A 17,665-nucleotide genomic window follows, 5' to 3' on the forward strand; every position below is an offset into this window, starting at 1 on the left:
ATCTGTTTTCTATTAAGATACTTCCGGTGCCTTATCTCTATTCAGGTGTTTATTAAGTGACATCTGTTGTTCATTAAGATACTTCCGGTGTCTTATCTCTACAGACCCCTATATACTTCCGGACCTACCATCGTATAAATAGCGCGGTCGGTGAGAGACAGATACCATTAGCTTTTTCTTCACCGTTCTAGCTTGTTCGCTTTCTCTCATTGACTTAATCATTCTTTTCGACTCTGAGCAAGATGGAAAATCGTAATGTAAGTACCTATATATTCATCAATTCTAAATGTGCAGATATCGTGTTTTAATGTAGCGTATTAAATTTATGTTTTTTTTCCAGAATGTTTTCGACGTGGAATATGTGTTTGAGAACAATTCATTGCCTGATGGTATCGATTGGGACGAGGTAACTTTATTTAATTCACATATTCAAAAGATTCACCTAGTATTTTACATTGATTTTTATACTGATGATAATACTGTACTTTTTCTAGAATTCTAATCTGTTTGGATCGGATTTTACCATGGACGAAGCAGAACTGATACTCATCGAAAACCCGTTCTTGGAAGAAATAGATATGAACCAAGCTGAGAAGGTTTGTTTCAGTTGTCTTATGGCTTTTTCTTTTTCATTAGTTTCTTCCTCATATTTGTACATACATATATTCTAACATTTATTCTCTCTCTAACAGGACCCCGTGGATCAGATAGGTCAAGGAAGGGATCTTGGCGAGGGTACATCAAGACAAAATACTGTAAGTTTTCTTGAAATAGAACATGTTTATTGCTGATTATTTGACTGTTATATACAAAAAACACTTGTTTTCTCTCTTCACATATTCTAACATTTATTCTCTCTCTAACAGGAACCCGAGGATAAGATAGGTCAAGTAAGGGACCCTGGCGAGGGTACATCGAGACAAAATGCAGTAAGTTTTCTTGAAATAGAGTTTGTTTATTTTTGATTATTTTACTGTTTCCCCACAATACTCATTTTCGTTTTTTCTCTTACAGAACACGAAACCATACGTGTTGCAGGAAAAGTCCCGCAAGAAAAATGTCCGCTTTAATGCGGAACAGATCACCTTCACAGCTCGAATACGAACGGAGGCGTTGGTGGACCCGTCAACTCGTTTAATAGCTGCTGTGGCATTTTTGCGAGTGTTGTTGAGGCAACTGATAGACGAGGCAACTAGCGGGTTGCACCCCGAGGACCGAATACGGTATGTATTTGTTGGATATTTAGGGACTGGATATTCAAAGTGACGAATTATTTGGAATAATTGATTATTTTCTCCTTTTTCAGAATCGTCATGACATCCGACAATTTGGACCGGCCAATCTCTACATCACTTGTTCCAGTGGCTTCGCTCACGATAGAGTCGCTGCTGGCAGTAATAATGAAAGTGCTGCAGAGTAAAAACTCCATACCTCTGGACGACCCTTCTCTAAGGTTTGACGTTATCACAGTCAGATTACCACGAGGAGGGGGCCGACAAAAGATCGTCAATATATCGTCTGACCGGTTGACAAAGATGTCAATCATACGTACGCCCGAAGACGGACTCTGTTGTGCCAGGGCAATAGTTATAGGCAAAGCTGTCCTAGACAAACATCCGAAGATCTCGATGGTGAAAGACGGCCGTAAGAATATACAGAGGGAGATGGCTTTGGATCTGTATAGAGAAGCCGGAGTACCCGAAGGTCCTTGTGGTTTTGATGCAATCGCCAAATTTGCCGAGGTCCTGGACGTGCAAATATTTGTCAAGTCCTCCGAAGAATTTTACCAGGTAATTTATCATCACCGAGAATTATACTAATATTATACTATACAATGTAATATATGTTCTTATATAATTTCTTACTAATGTCTTTTTATGTAGGTGGTGTTCAAGACGGCCAAGAAGGACAAAAAAATATTTTTGTTGCTTCATGGCGGTCACTACGACCTGATAACATCTCCCAAGGGCTTTCACGCATCGAAATTCTACTGTCCGGACTGTGACAAAGCTTATGATCACGTTCAAAGACACAAATGCGCTACGAGATGCAATACCTGCTTCAGCGATGCATGCATCCCCGTCGACCCATATTTATGCAGGGATTGCCATAGGACATGTAGGTCCGCCGACTGCTATGCAAGGCACAAGAGTCTTGAAGGCAAGAGCAAAACTTTCTGCCAACAATTCTACGAGTGCCCGTCCTGCAAACGGTTTCTCGTGGAAAAAGAGCGGCCTCGAGGAAAACACGTCTGCGGAGAAAAATATTGCAGCAACTGCAAAGTTTTCCATCATGACGAACGGCACCTATGCTCTCTCAAGAAGAAGACGGTGAAGGCCCCCACCGACAAGCTCATCTTCTTCGATTTTGAGACAGACCAGTCAACGGGGGAGCATATTGTCAACTTTGCAGTTGCTCAATATGCGGACGGCCAAGAGACGGTCTTCAGTGGCTACGACACCATCAACGACTTCTGTGCATGGCTGTTCCGCAAGGAACACAGAGGATACACCGCAATTGCCCACAACATGAAGGGATTCGATGGCCAGTTCCTGCTCAAGTAAGTTTTTTACCACTATTCGAAAATGTTTACATAAATATAATGTTACTGTTTTTTATGTGTTGTTTTTATCTTTGTAGATATCTCCTAGAGCAAGGAGTAAAACCTTCAGTTGTGCCGTGCGGATCAAAGATTATGGCTTTGCGGCTGGACACCCTCAAAATCCGGGTTATAGACAGCCTCAACTTTCTCCCGATGGCTTTGGCCAAACTACCAAAGACTTTCGGTCTAGAAGAGTTGAAGAAAGGTTTCTTTCCTCATCTCTTCAACAGACCAGAAAATCAGGATTACGATGGAGCCCTTCCGGAGAAAGCGTTCTATAACCCGGAAACATTCAACGCCGATATGAAGGCGAAATTCGATGGCTGGTATGAACAGAGAAAAAACGGGAAATTCGTGTTCAAACACGAAATGTACGAATACTGCAAGTAAGTCCTTTTCTATTATGATGTTTTATTTACTGTTCTATATATATATATTATTTATTTCTTCACTGTACTTAAATTTTTTTATTTTTTTAGGTCAGACGTCGATATTCTTCGACGGTGCTGCTTGCAGTTTCGTGAGGAATTCCTGGAGCTAACCGGTGTCGACCCATTCCAATACCTCACCATAGCCTCGGCCTGTATGGCAACGTACAGGTCGAAGTACATTGAGATGGGGTCAATTGGGATGGTGCCCGTCAACGGTTACGTGAATCAAACCAACAGCAGCCGCCTTAGTATCGAATGGTTGTCATACCTGGGTGAGAAGAACAACCTAAAAATTCACCATTCCAGAAACGGGACTGGAGAAAAAAGAGTGCTTGGTCTCAGCGTGGACGGTTTCTGTACCGAAACAAACACGGTGTATCTGTTTCACGGTAATTACGTTGCAGATTTTATTTTCAAAACTTTTTTTTTTCTCCAATTATTATTATTTTTTTTTCATGTTTCATGTTTCTTTTTTTCTTTTCAGGATGCTATTGGCACGGCTGCCCGCAGTGCTTCGATAGGGACCTGGTGAATCCCAGCACGCAGACATACATGTGGGAACTCCACAAGAAAACATCAGAACAAGAGCAGAAAATCCGTCAAGGCGGGTACAGGCTTGAAGTCATGTGGGAGCATGACTTCAATGCCATGAAGAAAACGGACGGGGGTCTGAAAAGTTTCTTGTTGGATTTCCACTATGTCGACAGGTTGGCACCCAGAGATGCATTTTATGGTGGTAGAACCAATGCCACCAAGCTGTTCTACCAAGGAACAGCAAAATACATTGACTTCACGTCATTATACCCGTGGGTCAATAAATACTGCAGGTAAGTACTTTAAATATTATTTATAAGTTATTACCTAACGTATGAAATGTTTTTAAATGAATTTTCCTTTCATTTCAGATATCCGGTTGGCCACCCCCGGATTATTACGGAGAACTTTGGGGAGCTGGGGTCATATTTTGGTATCATAAAGTGCAAAGTACAGCCACCAAGAGGATTATATCTGCCCGTACTCCCATACAGGTAAATGGAATGATTTTTTTCTTATTATTTGTTTTCACATATCATTATAACAGGTACTAATGAGTTTCATTTTTTCTAGATCCGGCGGAAAGCTGACTTTTCCCCTATGCCGTTCGTGTGTGGAAACACTGTCTAACGAATGCCACCACAACGACGAGGAAAGGTGTATTACGGGAACATGGGTTACAGAAGAGCTCAAGAAGGCAGTTGAAAAAGGTTACGTCGTGATGAAAATTTACGAGGTATTTTTTTAATCTCATCACTTTATTACTCTAGCAATATATTGTGTAGTCATATGTTTTAACTTCTTTTCTAGGTTTATCATTTCGAAGAATCTCGGGAAGGTCTTTTTGCCCCCTACATAAACGCCTTCCTGAAAATCAAGCAGGAGTCCTCGGGTTGGCCGTCTAACTGCGTCACGAATGAGGAGAAAAACTCATACGTGAAGCAATATGACCAGGTTGAAGGAATCCAGTTGGAGCCAGGAAACATTAATATTAACCCCGGACGTCGACAGGTGGCGAAGCTATGTCTGAATAGGTAGCTATCAATTTTTCAACATCTTTATGTATTTTTTAAATATTCTGCTTTTTTAAGATAGAGTAAAACAAACTATTCTTTTTTTCAGCTTCTGGGGTCGCTGGGGTATGCAGGAGAATAAGTCGCAGTTGTCGTACTTGACTAAAGCCTCCGATTTTTATAAGATGATGAATGATCCTGCGATAGAGGTACTTTTTTAATAATTATTATGTGCTATGATTCTTCATAAAAAAAATTTAACATGTTCACATTTGATTTCATCAAACTAAAAAATATTTTTGTTTTTGCAGGTCAAGGACTTGTATCTGCCAACTGAGAACGTTACTGCAGTTGAATGGCAGTACAAGTCGGATTTCATACCCCAGACCGACAGGACCAATGTTTTCCTGGCTGCCTTTACAACAGCGTGGGCTCGCTTGAAGCTATACTCCGAGATGGAGAAACTAGGCGATGCCTTGTTGTATTTTGACACGGACTCGTAAGTATCTATAAATTTTTATGAAACTAATTTTATGTGAGCATTTCTTGCATTTGATTTTTCTTTTATATTTGATTTTTCTTTTATATTTGATTTTTCTTTTATATTTGATTTTTCTTTTATATTTGAATTTTCTTTTATTTGATTTTTCATTTATTTGAATTTTCTTTTATTTGATTTTTCATTTATTTGATTTTTCTATTATTTCAGAATCATCTATGCTAGCGATGGTGACAATGACCCGCCATTGGGAGATTTCCTGGGACAGTTTACAGATGAGCTGGATGGTCATGTGATTACCGAATTTGTGTCAGGTACCTTTTTCAATTTATTATTTTTCAACGAAAAATCTCATTATTTTATCAACGAAAATTCCCATTATTTTATCAACAAAAATTCTCATTATTTTATCAACGGAAAATTTATTCTTATTACTTTTATAACAACAGGTGGAGCCAAAAACTATGCCTACAGGAGATCTGACGGTAAAACGTACTGCAAGATTCGCGGCTTCACCCTAAACTTCAAGAATTCGGAAGTTCTCAACTTCGACACTATGAAGGCTCTAGTACAGTCAATGGATTTCTCCACGAAGGTCGTCATTCAAGACAAATACAAAATTACAAGAGAGGTGAAAAGGAGGCGTGTCACAACCCGAGTAGAAGAGAAGAAATACGGCATCGTATATGACAAGAGGGTTCTTCTGCCTGATTTTACAACATTACCTTATGGGTACTAATTTTTTCTGATTATCGCAATAACGGCGAAGACCTCTACTCTAATGAATAAATTTTTTATTGTTTGTTATAGATTTGTTTCTCTCGTTCTTGTGTTATTTTGGTATTTAATGTTATGCAAACAGAAATATCTGTCATTTACGATGGAGGAGTTGAAGCTTAAACATCCTTTTGGATGTATAGTGTCTGGACCGACTTCTTCGGGAAAAACCCGTTTTGTTTCGAGACTCATAGCCGAAAAAATGATTGATCCATTTCCTACGGAAATTGTCTGGTTCTATGGTATTTATCAATCGTTTTATGAACAGATTTCAGGTGTCAAATTCGTAGAAGGTTTACCTACAGATTACGAGTCTTACATCGGTTCACGAACGCTATTCGTTATCGATGATCTGATGTCAGAGCTAGGCAATGACAGGCGATTAACTAATTTGTTTATTCGCGGAAGCCACCACAGAAACCTTTCTGTGATATTCATCGTTCAAAATTTCTTTCATAAAGGTAGTCAGATGCGAGAAATATCTTTGAATGCACATTATCTGGTCTTGTTCAAAAATCCGAGAGATAGAAGCCAAGTTCAACATTTAGCTAGGCAGATGTATCCGGGTAGACAAGCATTTTTTCAAGAGGTTTTTAATGATGCCTGCAAACCCGCTTACGGCTACCTGTTGATAGACTTGAAACCGAATACGGAAGAACAATTAAGACTGAGAACCAGTTTTTTCCAGGATGATACATATTACGCTTACCAACCCAGATAAATTCATTTCGTGTCGAGCAGCCAAAGTGGTCACATCATGGAAGGGGGTCTTGTCATAGACTTTGAAGGTTTCCAATGTGGTTCGAGAGGATTTATAGTTAAGGAACTGGCTTACTTTTCATTAGTTGGTAGTAGTTACGGGGCCTATACTTTCCAGCCACCTTATGAATGGTCCGAACTGAGCAGTAAAGAAAGAGCGTCTGCTACATGGGTAATGTCTAAGCTACATCATATTTCTTGGAGAGACGGCGACATACCTTATGACAAACTTTCCGGTATTCTTTCATTGTTATCGGATTCGTATTCTGTTATTTACTGCAAAGGTCAAGATAAGTGCAAGTTCATACAGCGGATGATGGGGAAGCCTTGTTACGATCTCATCGGTTATCCTCAATCCCTTTAATCATCCCCATTGCGCACTGATCAAGGCCGTCAAATACGCTATGTATATACGAGAAAGAGGTTTCGACTGTCAGTGAGGATCAAGATGTCGAGGTATGCACAACAAAATTTAGAAACTCTTAAAGAGCTAATCTGCTGTAGAGGCAGAAAGCGCACTGAATTGATAAAGAAAAGTAGCAACAGTGTCATACGGGCCCTCTGCGAAGTGTGTCTTAACGTGTTAAAAGGTAACGTTCCTGTCACGAAAACTCAGAACGCTAAGCTCAGTCGTCACAAGAGGAGTCTGAGAAATCTGTCTAAGAAGAATCTCCCACTATATAAAAAACGGCGTATTTTAGTCCAGAGAGGTAACGGCTTTCTCAGTCTACTTTTACCAGCAGCTATATCCGTTATCTCTTCCCTCATAAATGGAGCACGCTAAAAAATACGTCATCGTGCCGGCAGATAGACATTTGAACGCTGTAGAACAACAGCTAAGCAAGTTAGATGGTGATATCAGCACTGTTCTCAAGAAGAAAGGTCTGAGAGATGATGAAAAAGCGAAACAGTATTTGCAGGTATTGCAAAGGTACCTAGTGCTCGCCGAAAATGTGGATACTAAAATTTTAGGGGAAAAGAAAGAAGATATAAGACCCGATTTTGAGAACATGATCATACGAAAAGTCGCTCCGAGTCAGAAGAAAAGAGCTAGAGAACTGGTTGACACCATGAAAATGAACAATAGACAGCTGTTTTGGAATGAGGATGGCGAACTTGTTCAAGATGGCGTTGTTGTCCCGGGAACAAATATCGTGGAACTAACACGACATAATCTGCGAAAGAAGAAATTTGGAAAAGTACCTAGAGGAAACGAAGCATTTAAAAATTCTGTTCAACAAATTATGTCTTCTCAATGGTTAAGCTTGTAACTATAATACAATAAAAATGTGAAAATTTAGAAAACTTGTGTTCCTTTTTTCTGGTATATATTCTCATACGATATAATTATACTCTCATTTGCTAATGAACAGAGCTAAGAAACAGGTGTGTTTCAGCGATAGCGTAACAGTATTCGTGGTTGAAAGCGAGGATAGAAGAGGGTTTTGGGTTGATGATGCAATAAGATTTAGGAAGAGAATATTCGATTTTGAAAAAATATGGATAAATATACAAGTCCCTCCGAACCGGCCAGTTTTGGCGGAATCAACGCGTTTCACAGGCGACAGAGAGAAGTCGGTAAAAACGTGACTTTGAAAGATGTCAAAGAAATATTGCAGGGTAACGAAGCATATACTTTGCACAAACCATCGAGGAAGAATTTTAAGAGGAATCGAGTGATAGTGGGAGGTATAAACGAACAATTTCAAGCCGATTTGGTAGACATGCAGGCTCTGACGAAGGAAAACAAAGGCATCAAGTACTTACTTACTTGTATCGATGTTTTATCAAAGTTCGCTTGGTCCATACCCTTAAAAGATAAAACCGGAAAAGAAGTTACCGAAGCGTTCAGAAAGATATTTAATGAGAGACAGCCAATGGCTTTGCAGACCGATAAAGGTACAGAGTTCAAAAATAAAACTCTGCAAGTTTATCTAAAATCGATGAATATCACACATTTTTCAACAGAGAGCGAGAAAAAAGCCTCTGTCGTCGAGAGATTCAACAGAACTCTAAAACAGAAAATGTTTAAATATTTCACACATAATAATACACACAAATACATAGACGTATTAAGCGATCTGTTACATAGTTACAACAACACGTGGCACCGCAGTATAAAGACTAAACCCGTTCTTGTTACCGAAGAGAATCAATCGGTCGTTTGGAATGAACTGTATAAGGATATCTTGAGACCCGTGAAGACAAAGTTCAAGTTTGACATTGGAGATACGGTCCGCATAAGTCGCGTCAAAATGGTTTTCGAGAAAGGATATGAACATAATTGGACTCGAGAGATTTTCACTATTAAAGAGAGACTCGAGCGCTTACCTCCAGTGTACAGGATAAGCGACTCTGACGGTGAGATTGTCCAGGGTACTTTTTACGAATCTGAATTGCAGAAGGTGAAGCCGAGCGAATATTATCAAGTAGAAAAAATTCTAAAAAGACGCAAATTGAGAGGTAGAATGGAGTATTACGTAAAATTTAAAGGCTACGACAGCAAGTTCAACGCATGGGTGAATCATCTCAAGCGTATATAAATGACAGTGTTTGCGCTTTTATCAGTCATTCAACAAGATGTCGTTCTATGTAACACTCCCCAGCGACAGTTCAGGATCATACTATCCTGAAAACACTATATCCCATTTTGTCACAAGACTGCCATTTCCAATAAGCTTGACTGGTGAATGGGAGTGTGCACTTTCGGAGATTGTTTATTCTCACACGTGGTACAACATAACCGAAAAAAATAATCTGTTCGGATTCGATCTGGGTGATGACAAACTACATGGAAGAAACGTTCCAGTCGGATATTACGAGACAGTTCCCGATCTCTTGAACGGTATGAAGATACCGGCTTTAAGAAACAAAATAGTGTTTAATTACAACGAAAACACGAGAAAAGTGAAAATAACTCTAAAAGATGGAGCAAAACTTCTGTTAAAAACTGGCATTGCGGAGCTGCTGGGATTTGAACCATTGCTGATCGAAGAAACTACCGAAAGTCCTTACGTTGCTGACACAAACGTGTTTTTTCCAGTTTTGTACGTCTATTCAGACATCGTGCAGCCTCAGGTTGTGGGAGATGTGCAAGCTCCACTATTGAGAGTCGTTCTCGTGAAAGGAAAAGATAACGAGGTTATAAGCTCTCATTATGATAGACCTCACTATCTCCCTATTGCTCGAAAAGAATTCCAGACTATAGAGATAGAAATTCGAGACAGTTCGGGAAATCACATACCTTTCAGTAGAGGGAAATCGATTCTGATTCTTCACTTCCGCATGAGACAACTCTTATAAAAACACCGGTCTTATCGACCTATTATCATTTACGAACTAGATGCGAAAGATGAAGGTTCCATAAAATTGTTGCACTGAACAGTTTGAAGACTATTATGTCCAACAAGCCGGCCAAGGAGTGCCGTATTATTCGGGCGTTGTAATGCAGAGAGGATATGGACTAGGAAACATATTCGGCAGTCTTTTTAGAGTAGCCTTACCTTTTCTAAAAAAAGGAGCTAAAACTGTTGGCAAACAGATTTTACGCTCCGGCGCTGATATTGTTGATGACGTAATGAAAGGGGAAAACGTCAAAAAAGCAGCGAAAAGAAGAATGGGTGAAGCTGGTAAGATACTGACGGAGAAAGCAGTGGCCAAGACTCGCTCCATGTTTGGAGCGGGACATAAAAGGAAACGTAAGAAGGTGAAACGCATCATTTTAGCCAAACGACCCAGCGTGAACACACACGACATTTTCGATCCGTGATGGCTTTTCTCTTGAAGGATTCTCCTCAACTGGCAAAATCTGAACTCAACCTGGAACACAGACTACCATAGAAAGTGGAAAATGGGTTACCTATTACCCAATTTCAAACGTCTCTGATGGTGGCCCACTGGAATTTAACATTGGCGGAAGTGGTGACGAGTATCTGGATCTCTCTCAAACGTTAATTCATGTGAGAGCTAAGGTCGTGAAAGGCGATGGAACTTTTCTGGATAAAGAGAGTAAAGTTGCCCCTGTGCAATGTTTTCCCAAGTTGATGTTTCCCTGAATGACCGTCTGATATCATCTTCCAGTAACACGTACCCCTACCGAGCTATGATAGAAAAACTCCTGAATCACGGAAACGAAAGCAAAACCAGCCAACTGACTACAGAACTCTTTTACAAAGACACTGCCGGAAAAATGAGTGATGTGAACCCGAAGTCAGAGGATCCCAACGAAGGTCTAATACAACGAGCAGCGTTCATCGAAGAAAGTAAGACCGTCGACATGATGGGTACTATTCACGGAGACATATTTTGTCAACAGCGACTCCTACTGAATCTTGTCTCTCTAAGAATAAAAATAATACGTAGCAAGTCAGAATTCTGTCTCCTTTCACCAGGCAAAGATGCAAACTTCAAAGTCATTCTCCGTGACGCCTGTTTATACATAAGACATGTCAAAGTGTCTCCTGGTGTGCTTGTGGGACATGCGAAAGCTCTGAGCCATACTCCAGCCAAGTATCCGATAGACAGAGTAATATGTAAAGTTTACTCGCTACATCAGGGTAGCATGTCGTGGGTTCAAGACAGTGTCGTCGTTGGACAATTACCCAAGAGAGTGGTAGTCGCTTTAGTAGACAACGACGCCTTTTCGGGATCGTATAGCAAATCGCCGTTCGAGTTTAAACATTACGATCTTAACTTCATAGCCGCATATACTGACGGATAGCCAGTACCTTTCAAGCCTCTAGAGCCCCAATATGATCAAGGATTATATGTCAGAGCGTATCATAGTTTGTTTTTAGGGACTGAAAAAGCCTGTCAAGACAGGGGTATAGACATCTCTCGAAGTGAGTTCCCATTGGGGTACGCTATCTACGCCTTTGATCTCAGCGCCGATCTCTGCCAAGGTGATCATTTCAATCTGATCAGGCACGGCAACCTACGACTGGAAACAAAGTTTAAAGCCCCGCTTGTCCAACCAGTCTCTGCCATTGTCTACCTGGAGTTCGACAACGTCGTAGAAATAAATCAGGCACGAAACATCCTCCATGATTTCAGCAGTTAAAATATGTATTCGTCTCAAATAAAAACAATTTTAGAGCGGGAAACACCATATTTCATCGGCGTGTTTCCATGTGACATGTTACCTGTGCATATTCAAACTTATCCGGTGTCTTTAGTTGTGAACGCAGATAAGCATACAGAACCTGGTTCTCACTGGATGGCAATCAACATTCCGGATAAGAACACCTTGGAATATTTCGATACTTACGGACAGAAACCAGAGACTTACGGAAAAGAAATTGCATCATTTACAAGAAGATATAAAAACATTTTATGGAACTGGACTCCTCTACAATCACCTACCTCCAATGTATGTGGACAGTATACTGTGTTCTTCGTGATACAGAGAAGTAGAAATGTAAGTTTAGAAAGTATTGTTAAGAAACTAAACAGAAAAGGAAATGATTTTGCTGTTTATCAGTATGTGAAAAAACATTTTGCTGTACGAATGTTTTTCAAGAAGTAATAAAGAGATTTTGCCGATACATTGTGTTGTCTTTTATTTCTGTCGTTTGAAGTTTTTTTATTAAAATGTTATGTGAATAATCTTCACGCATAGTAAAATGAGACACAACAAGTTCATTCAGTTCAAATATTTATTCATATCAAGATATCGATTGCATGCTCGATAAGTTTATACATCTGTCTGGAATTTAAATTTATTCCTTTTATCGTCGGTGTGTTATTGACAAAAACACGAATATCATAAATTGTATTACATCTCGTGAAATAAACACCATCACCAAGAGATTCGGAACGGGAACAGTTTCCTCTAAATTTAAAGCTTGGGTCGTCGTACGCAGTCAATGCAAGGTTAGATAAAGTGATAATTATAATCACGGACACAACGATGATCCCGATTAAGGCTTTTCCGGTTTCTTCACGGCTAAAAAATTTTCTCTGGGCCGTCACAGCAATATCCGTCTCCTGTTGCATAATGGAACACTCTGTACTGAGAATGATGACGACCGATCCCCCGGAGCCACCGGAAGTTTATAGCGACAAGGTAGCAGTAGCCAATAGCGATAAGGCAGCAACAGCCAATGGCGATAAGACACCGGAAGTCGGATAATTAACAACAGATGTCAATACCTCACTTTACCTCAAATTTTACCTCACTTGGTATACTTTTACCAAGAATCGTAACTAATACCGTGTGTAAGGGATTATTGTCTTTGATGAAACGACGAACACTGATAACCTGGAGGTTTTCACCAAGAAGCTCTTCTGCAATCTCGCTGACTGGAATATCAGTAGGAACATTATTGAGCACAAACTTAGATGAGATGGATTCCGTAAGAAGGAAAGGTTTAACCGGAATATCAAATATATTCTCAATGTTTAAGAACTCCTTCGCAATTTGTGGATTACCTGTGGTGATAAGAAGCTCACCAGCACGTGTGAAGCGGATTTCATGAATATCTTTGGAATTAGAGATTTGGCCACATATAAATTTTTTCAGTTCAATAGGTCTTGTTTTCGGAACGGCTACCGGACCCGAAAATTTGATAGTATACAAACACGCAGGTTCAATAAGATCGATGATTTCAGCATCACAAATCGAGGACGACCAAACATTAGAAAGGCTGGGCACCTTACCCTTGTTGGCCGAAGAAAAGGAATCCGCCTTGGCAGAACACCGAACCACTAGAACACGCTCCGGCATGTCACCAAAGTTGCGTCGACCTATCTGTTTGAGAAAAATAAATATAATATTCAAGAAGCATATTTTCTTCTTCTTCAATTATACAGGGCTTTATGCCCGAGGGCCATCCCCCTGTTTGAGAAAAATTATACATTATACTTAAAGTGATCATACGTTCCGTACTTCCCTGGATAGTCCCGGTTTTTCTGTTTTTTTTGGCTGTCCCGACTTTTTCGCAGAAATGTCCAGATTTTTCACATATTTTCAACGAAGCCAACTTGACTTTTTATTCTTCATTTCATTCATCAAATCAACGAATAAATCTTCATCAACTTCCCAACTCAGAAAATATATTATGACAATTACGATAACAAATTACAATGTTCAACTCGCGTATTTGTAAGGTTTTTATTTTAATTCACTGCAATGTCAAATGGAGATTCATTTCCCGCGATTGGCGACTTTTCTGTGATTTTCGTATGAAATGGCAACTTTACTAACTTTTGGCATTATTTTTGGTGATAATTGGCAATGTCCCGTATTTTCCCGTATTTCGAAGGCGAATTGCCCGTATTTTTCTAGAACAAATATAGTCAGTCTAATTATTGACTGACTAATCTATTATACCCATTGACTAAAGATATAATAGACGGCGCACGCTATTCATAAAACTTGTGGAACGTGAAGAAAAGATACTGTGTCGGGGAAAGAACAGGTTTGCGCTATTACATTTGGCTCGTTTTCGCAGAACCTGGTGATTTCGTGTTAATGCTAAGATGTTGCTGTAACGAAATTTTACTCGATCAAGTTGATGAAAACTTTCCTTCATTCGTTCAATGAATTTCATTCATTCTTTTGTAAAATATTTACGGAGTTATACTTGATTTAAAAAAAATTAATTCTATAATATAAACAAATATTGAAAAACGAATTTTTTTTATTTTCCATAGGAGATAATTCCTAATAATTTAAGACTTCTGAGTTTTTAAATTTTATTATATAGCCTATCTCTTATATACAGCCTATTTCATTTATATTTTTAAATATTCTCTTCTCATATTCACTTTGCCACTTTTAATTTCGAAAATTTATTTTAACTAGGGGTTATTAAAACAAAACAATTATCTTCCAAGAACATTACAATTACTCTAATCATACATTTATTATAAGTATATAATTATAATGCATCATACTATGTTAAATTATGTAACACATTCACACTCATACCATATTCACTCATGAAATATTCAAATAATAAGCAAAAGTTTAATTTCCAACATTCCTGAAAAACCTTTTATAACCTTATCACACAAAAATATAAACACTTACATATTATTTCAGGAATAAAATAAATTTTTCAAGAAAATTGCAAAACCTTATCGTCAGTACTTTTTCTAAATTATAAGAAATGAAATTTCGTGTAGAGTATATATGTTATAATTTAAAGTATGTAAATATATGTTACATGTGTAACCTTTTCGCTCCAGAAGTATACATATGTGAATCTTCTTTTTTTTTAGGCATTAAGTAGTTTTTATAATGATTCTTTCTTCAAGTTAACATCTGAGGTACACATAGTGACTTCCGGTCTTAACTCAAATGGTCCTAATAAAGATATTGACTGAAAATTAATTAATCAATTAATTTATTTGTTTTCTTGTTTGAGGGCATGAATAAAAAAATTTCTTTTCTGTAATTGTTTTATTTCAGGCGTGGAGAGAGGTAAAAATACTACTATTTTCAGAGGTACATTTTTATGCAAAACTGCCATTGTCTAGAGGGTGGGGGTGAGTTTTCATTACATTCTATTTAAATAAAATATTTGTCATAAATTCCTCATTCTGAAAAGCATATTTTCTTCAAGTTGAGCGAAACTCGAATCAACTCACTAGCTAGCCAAATCTCGCCAAATCATGCGGAGACGTATATTTCAGTTAACTTAATAAAACTCATTACTTCAATCATTTATTACCAAAAATTCTATTAAAACATTTAATAATGGCTCATGGCATTTGAATTTTACCAAAACTTGGAACTTTAATTGAATTAAATCCAAAATGGAATCGTTAAAAACTGAGACTACGTCAGAAATCCATTGAATCGTCAATTAATATTCCAATTTTTAATTTATAAGAAGGGGAATGAGTAAAAAAGTATTCCCTTGTGTGAAAGGGTACTGGTCCCCGTTTCCTAAACCGTTCAGAACATCCGAAAGCTGCACAAGTGTTGACCATTCCAATCAAAAATAAGACAACACGAGTAGATCGTCATACGAATAGCCATAAGGAAAGCATTGCCAGCGAGATTCCGTGATCAGCAGGGCCGGTCTTAGACCTAGTGGCACCCGGTGCAAAAACAGTAGTCAGCGGGCCCCCCCCCCTCTCCCCAGGCGCGAATCCAGAGTGATGTGTCAGAGGAGGCATTTTTTGCTAGTCATTACTACAATATTATCAGACTCTTGGTGTGGTGATCGTCCCCTTCCCTCAAACCTGTTGGTTGGATATTAAGGGACGAAGAAGTAGGAAAAACTTCTGGAATGGGATTACTGCTATTTAACTTGTAAACAGGCATAAAAACCCAACTTGTTTGATTTTAATTAAGAGATTTAAAAACATTAAAAAAGCAAAACGTCACACATTTACGCAGGGTGCTCATCACAAAGGATTTATCTTCATACTTATTTTAATTGAATTTTATGGTAAAATGCGTAGAGAGAGAGAGAGAGATTGCACGCATCATGTACGGGCTAAGATGATAATAAAAGTGGTTAAATTAAAGTGATATTTCCCTATGATTTCTTTCATATTTATAAAACTCATAAACTTTATTTGACATTATCCCTTTCAGACCCAGCACTAAGAAACAGAAGGGGCAGGCAAACACCAGCTAAAGCACCGGGCCCTGCAACTTGGGCAGGCCCTTAACTATTCTGAGCCAACTTGGGCGGTGCAACGAGCCGAATGGGGGGGGGGGGAGGCGCTTGTAACTCCTCCTTTTTCTGAGCATAACCATTTATGTCAAGGAGACTCCAAGAAAAGAATGCCCCGAGAAAGCACGCTACGGCCGTGGGGAAAAGGCAGGGCCGTCTTAAGAGAATCATGCGTCCCTCCGAGTCAAATGGTTTTTCTGAGGCCCTACCTAGTAAATTCTAGAAAATTTTAACTAGATCTCATTTTCGTGAGGCTCCCTCTACTCCTGAGGCTTCCGGGATTCTCCCGGGTGGGCCCATTCGTTAAGACGGCACTTGGAAGGGGTTGTTTTTTTTGTCTCTGTAGATTTTTTTTAACCTGAGAGACTACAGCTTTAATTTCAACGATAATGCACAATTCTTGAAGTTTGGGCTGAACATCCCTGAGGTTAATAAAAGAATATGTAAAGTGAAAAGAAGCAACCAGCACGTTTGTGCATACAGGGTCTAAAAAGATTATTCACAATCGCCGGTAAAAGTGATAAATGTTGCGAAATTTATCATACTTACCGAGGCGATAGGTGATTATGCATTACCGATATGCTTTACCGATTCAACGCATCTACCGTTACGTACATTTAATTCTACATTTCATCAGCTTCAAAAAAACCTCATTTCAAATATACGAAGATACATATCCGAAATATCTCTTATTCGAAATGGATTTGCCGCCGCCCTCCTCTTTGTTTTGGATATGAGAGGTACTACTTTATTTCCATGGAACCCCAATTAACGTACCCTATTCTGCTGGATATATATCTGCTGGCCTATAGTCCGTGGATTTTACGTTTAAAAAATTACGTTGAAATAAAAACAAAAGGTCGGAAATAAATTTCTTAGTGTGGATAAAGTTTCATGAAGAGTTTTAACTTTGAAGCGGCTTTAGAGAGAGAGAGTGCGGATAAACCACTGCGTTTTATCTACGGCTTTATTTTTTTCCGAGAGAGGTTGCATTAGTTATAATTACGTTAAAAATTTATTAACAAAAACATATATTTTTTAAATATTTATAGATTGGGTAGATGTCAGTACAAAAATTGGCATTTTCTCTACAAAACCGTGTTAAACAACACCCCCCCTCCTTCTCCTTGAGAGCGATTTTATATTGATAAATGAAATTTCCTCATGTGTGTCTATGTGTACCGCTACGGACTATACACGGTGCCTTTTTTCCCGCAAACTAGTGAAGTTTGCATATGCGGATTATAAGCAGCAAAATTCAATAGGTTTTGTTTAATTCTTATTAAGTTGAGGAAATGACTTACCTTCAAAATGACTTTCTTTATGAAACGATCTTAATTATTTTAACGATATTAATGAACGATCTTAAGTCGATGATTAAAATTCTTACAAATCTTATAGAAAACTAATACAACAAA

At 38.6% G+C, this 17,665-nt stretch overlaps 3 protein-coding genes across 3 annotated transcripts; all 3 read left to right on the forward strand.

Annotated features, from left to right (window-relative positions):
* The first annotated feature begins 242 nt into the window (after positions 1-242).
* LOC149080413 (uncharacterized) lies at positions 243-5,818 on the forward strand. The gene is made up of 18 exons (XM_089238740.1): positions 243-257; positions 341-406; positions 495-596; positions 693-755; positions 867-929; positions 1,015-1,223; positions 1,307-1,790; positions 1,884-2,560; positions 2,641-2,988; positions 3,082-3,422; positions 3,518-3,860; positions 3,939-4,061; positions 4,141-4,303; positions 4,378-4,601; positions 4,690-4,789; positions 4,892-5,079; positions 5,290-5,393; positions 5,529-5,818. Exons 1-18 carry the CDS (start codon positions 243-245, stop codon positions 5,816-5,818), a joined length of 3,903 nt encoding a protein of 1,300 aa, XP_089094866.1.
* A 2,296-nt stretch (positions 5,819-8,114) lies between these two features.
* On the forward strand, positions 8,115-9,158 carry LOC149080414 (uncharacterized). Its single transcript, XM_089238741.1, has 2 exons — positions 8,115-8,514; positions 8,764-9,158. Exons 1-2 carry the CDS (start codon positions 8,115-8,117, stop codon positions 9,156-9,158), a joined length of 795 nt encoding a protein of 264 aa, XP_089094867.1.
* A 1,484-nt stretch (positions 9,159-10,642) lies between these two features.
* On the forward strand, positions 10,643-11,335 carry LOC149080415 (uncharacterized protein F54H12.2-like). The gene has a single exon (XM_089238743.1). It carries the CDS (start codon positions 10,643-10,645, stop codon positions 11,333-11,335), a length of 693 nt encoding a protein of 230 aa, XP_089094869.1.
* The last annotated feature ends 6,330 nt before the right edge of the window (positions 11,336-17,665 follow it).

The sequence above is a fragment of the Pholcus phalangioides genome, unplaced genomic scaffold, assembly GCF_987345545.1.
Source record: "Pholcus phalangioides strain wild (caught in Gottingen) unplaced genomic scaffold, Ppha-v1.0 ptg000011l_1, whole genome shotgun sequence".
NCBI classification, from domain to species: Eukaryota; Metazoa; Arthropoda; class Arachnida; order Araneae; family Pholcidae; genus Pholcus; species Pholcus phalangioides.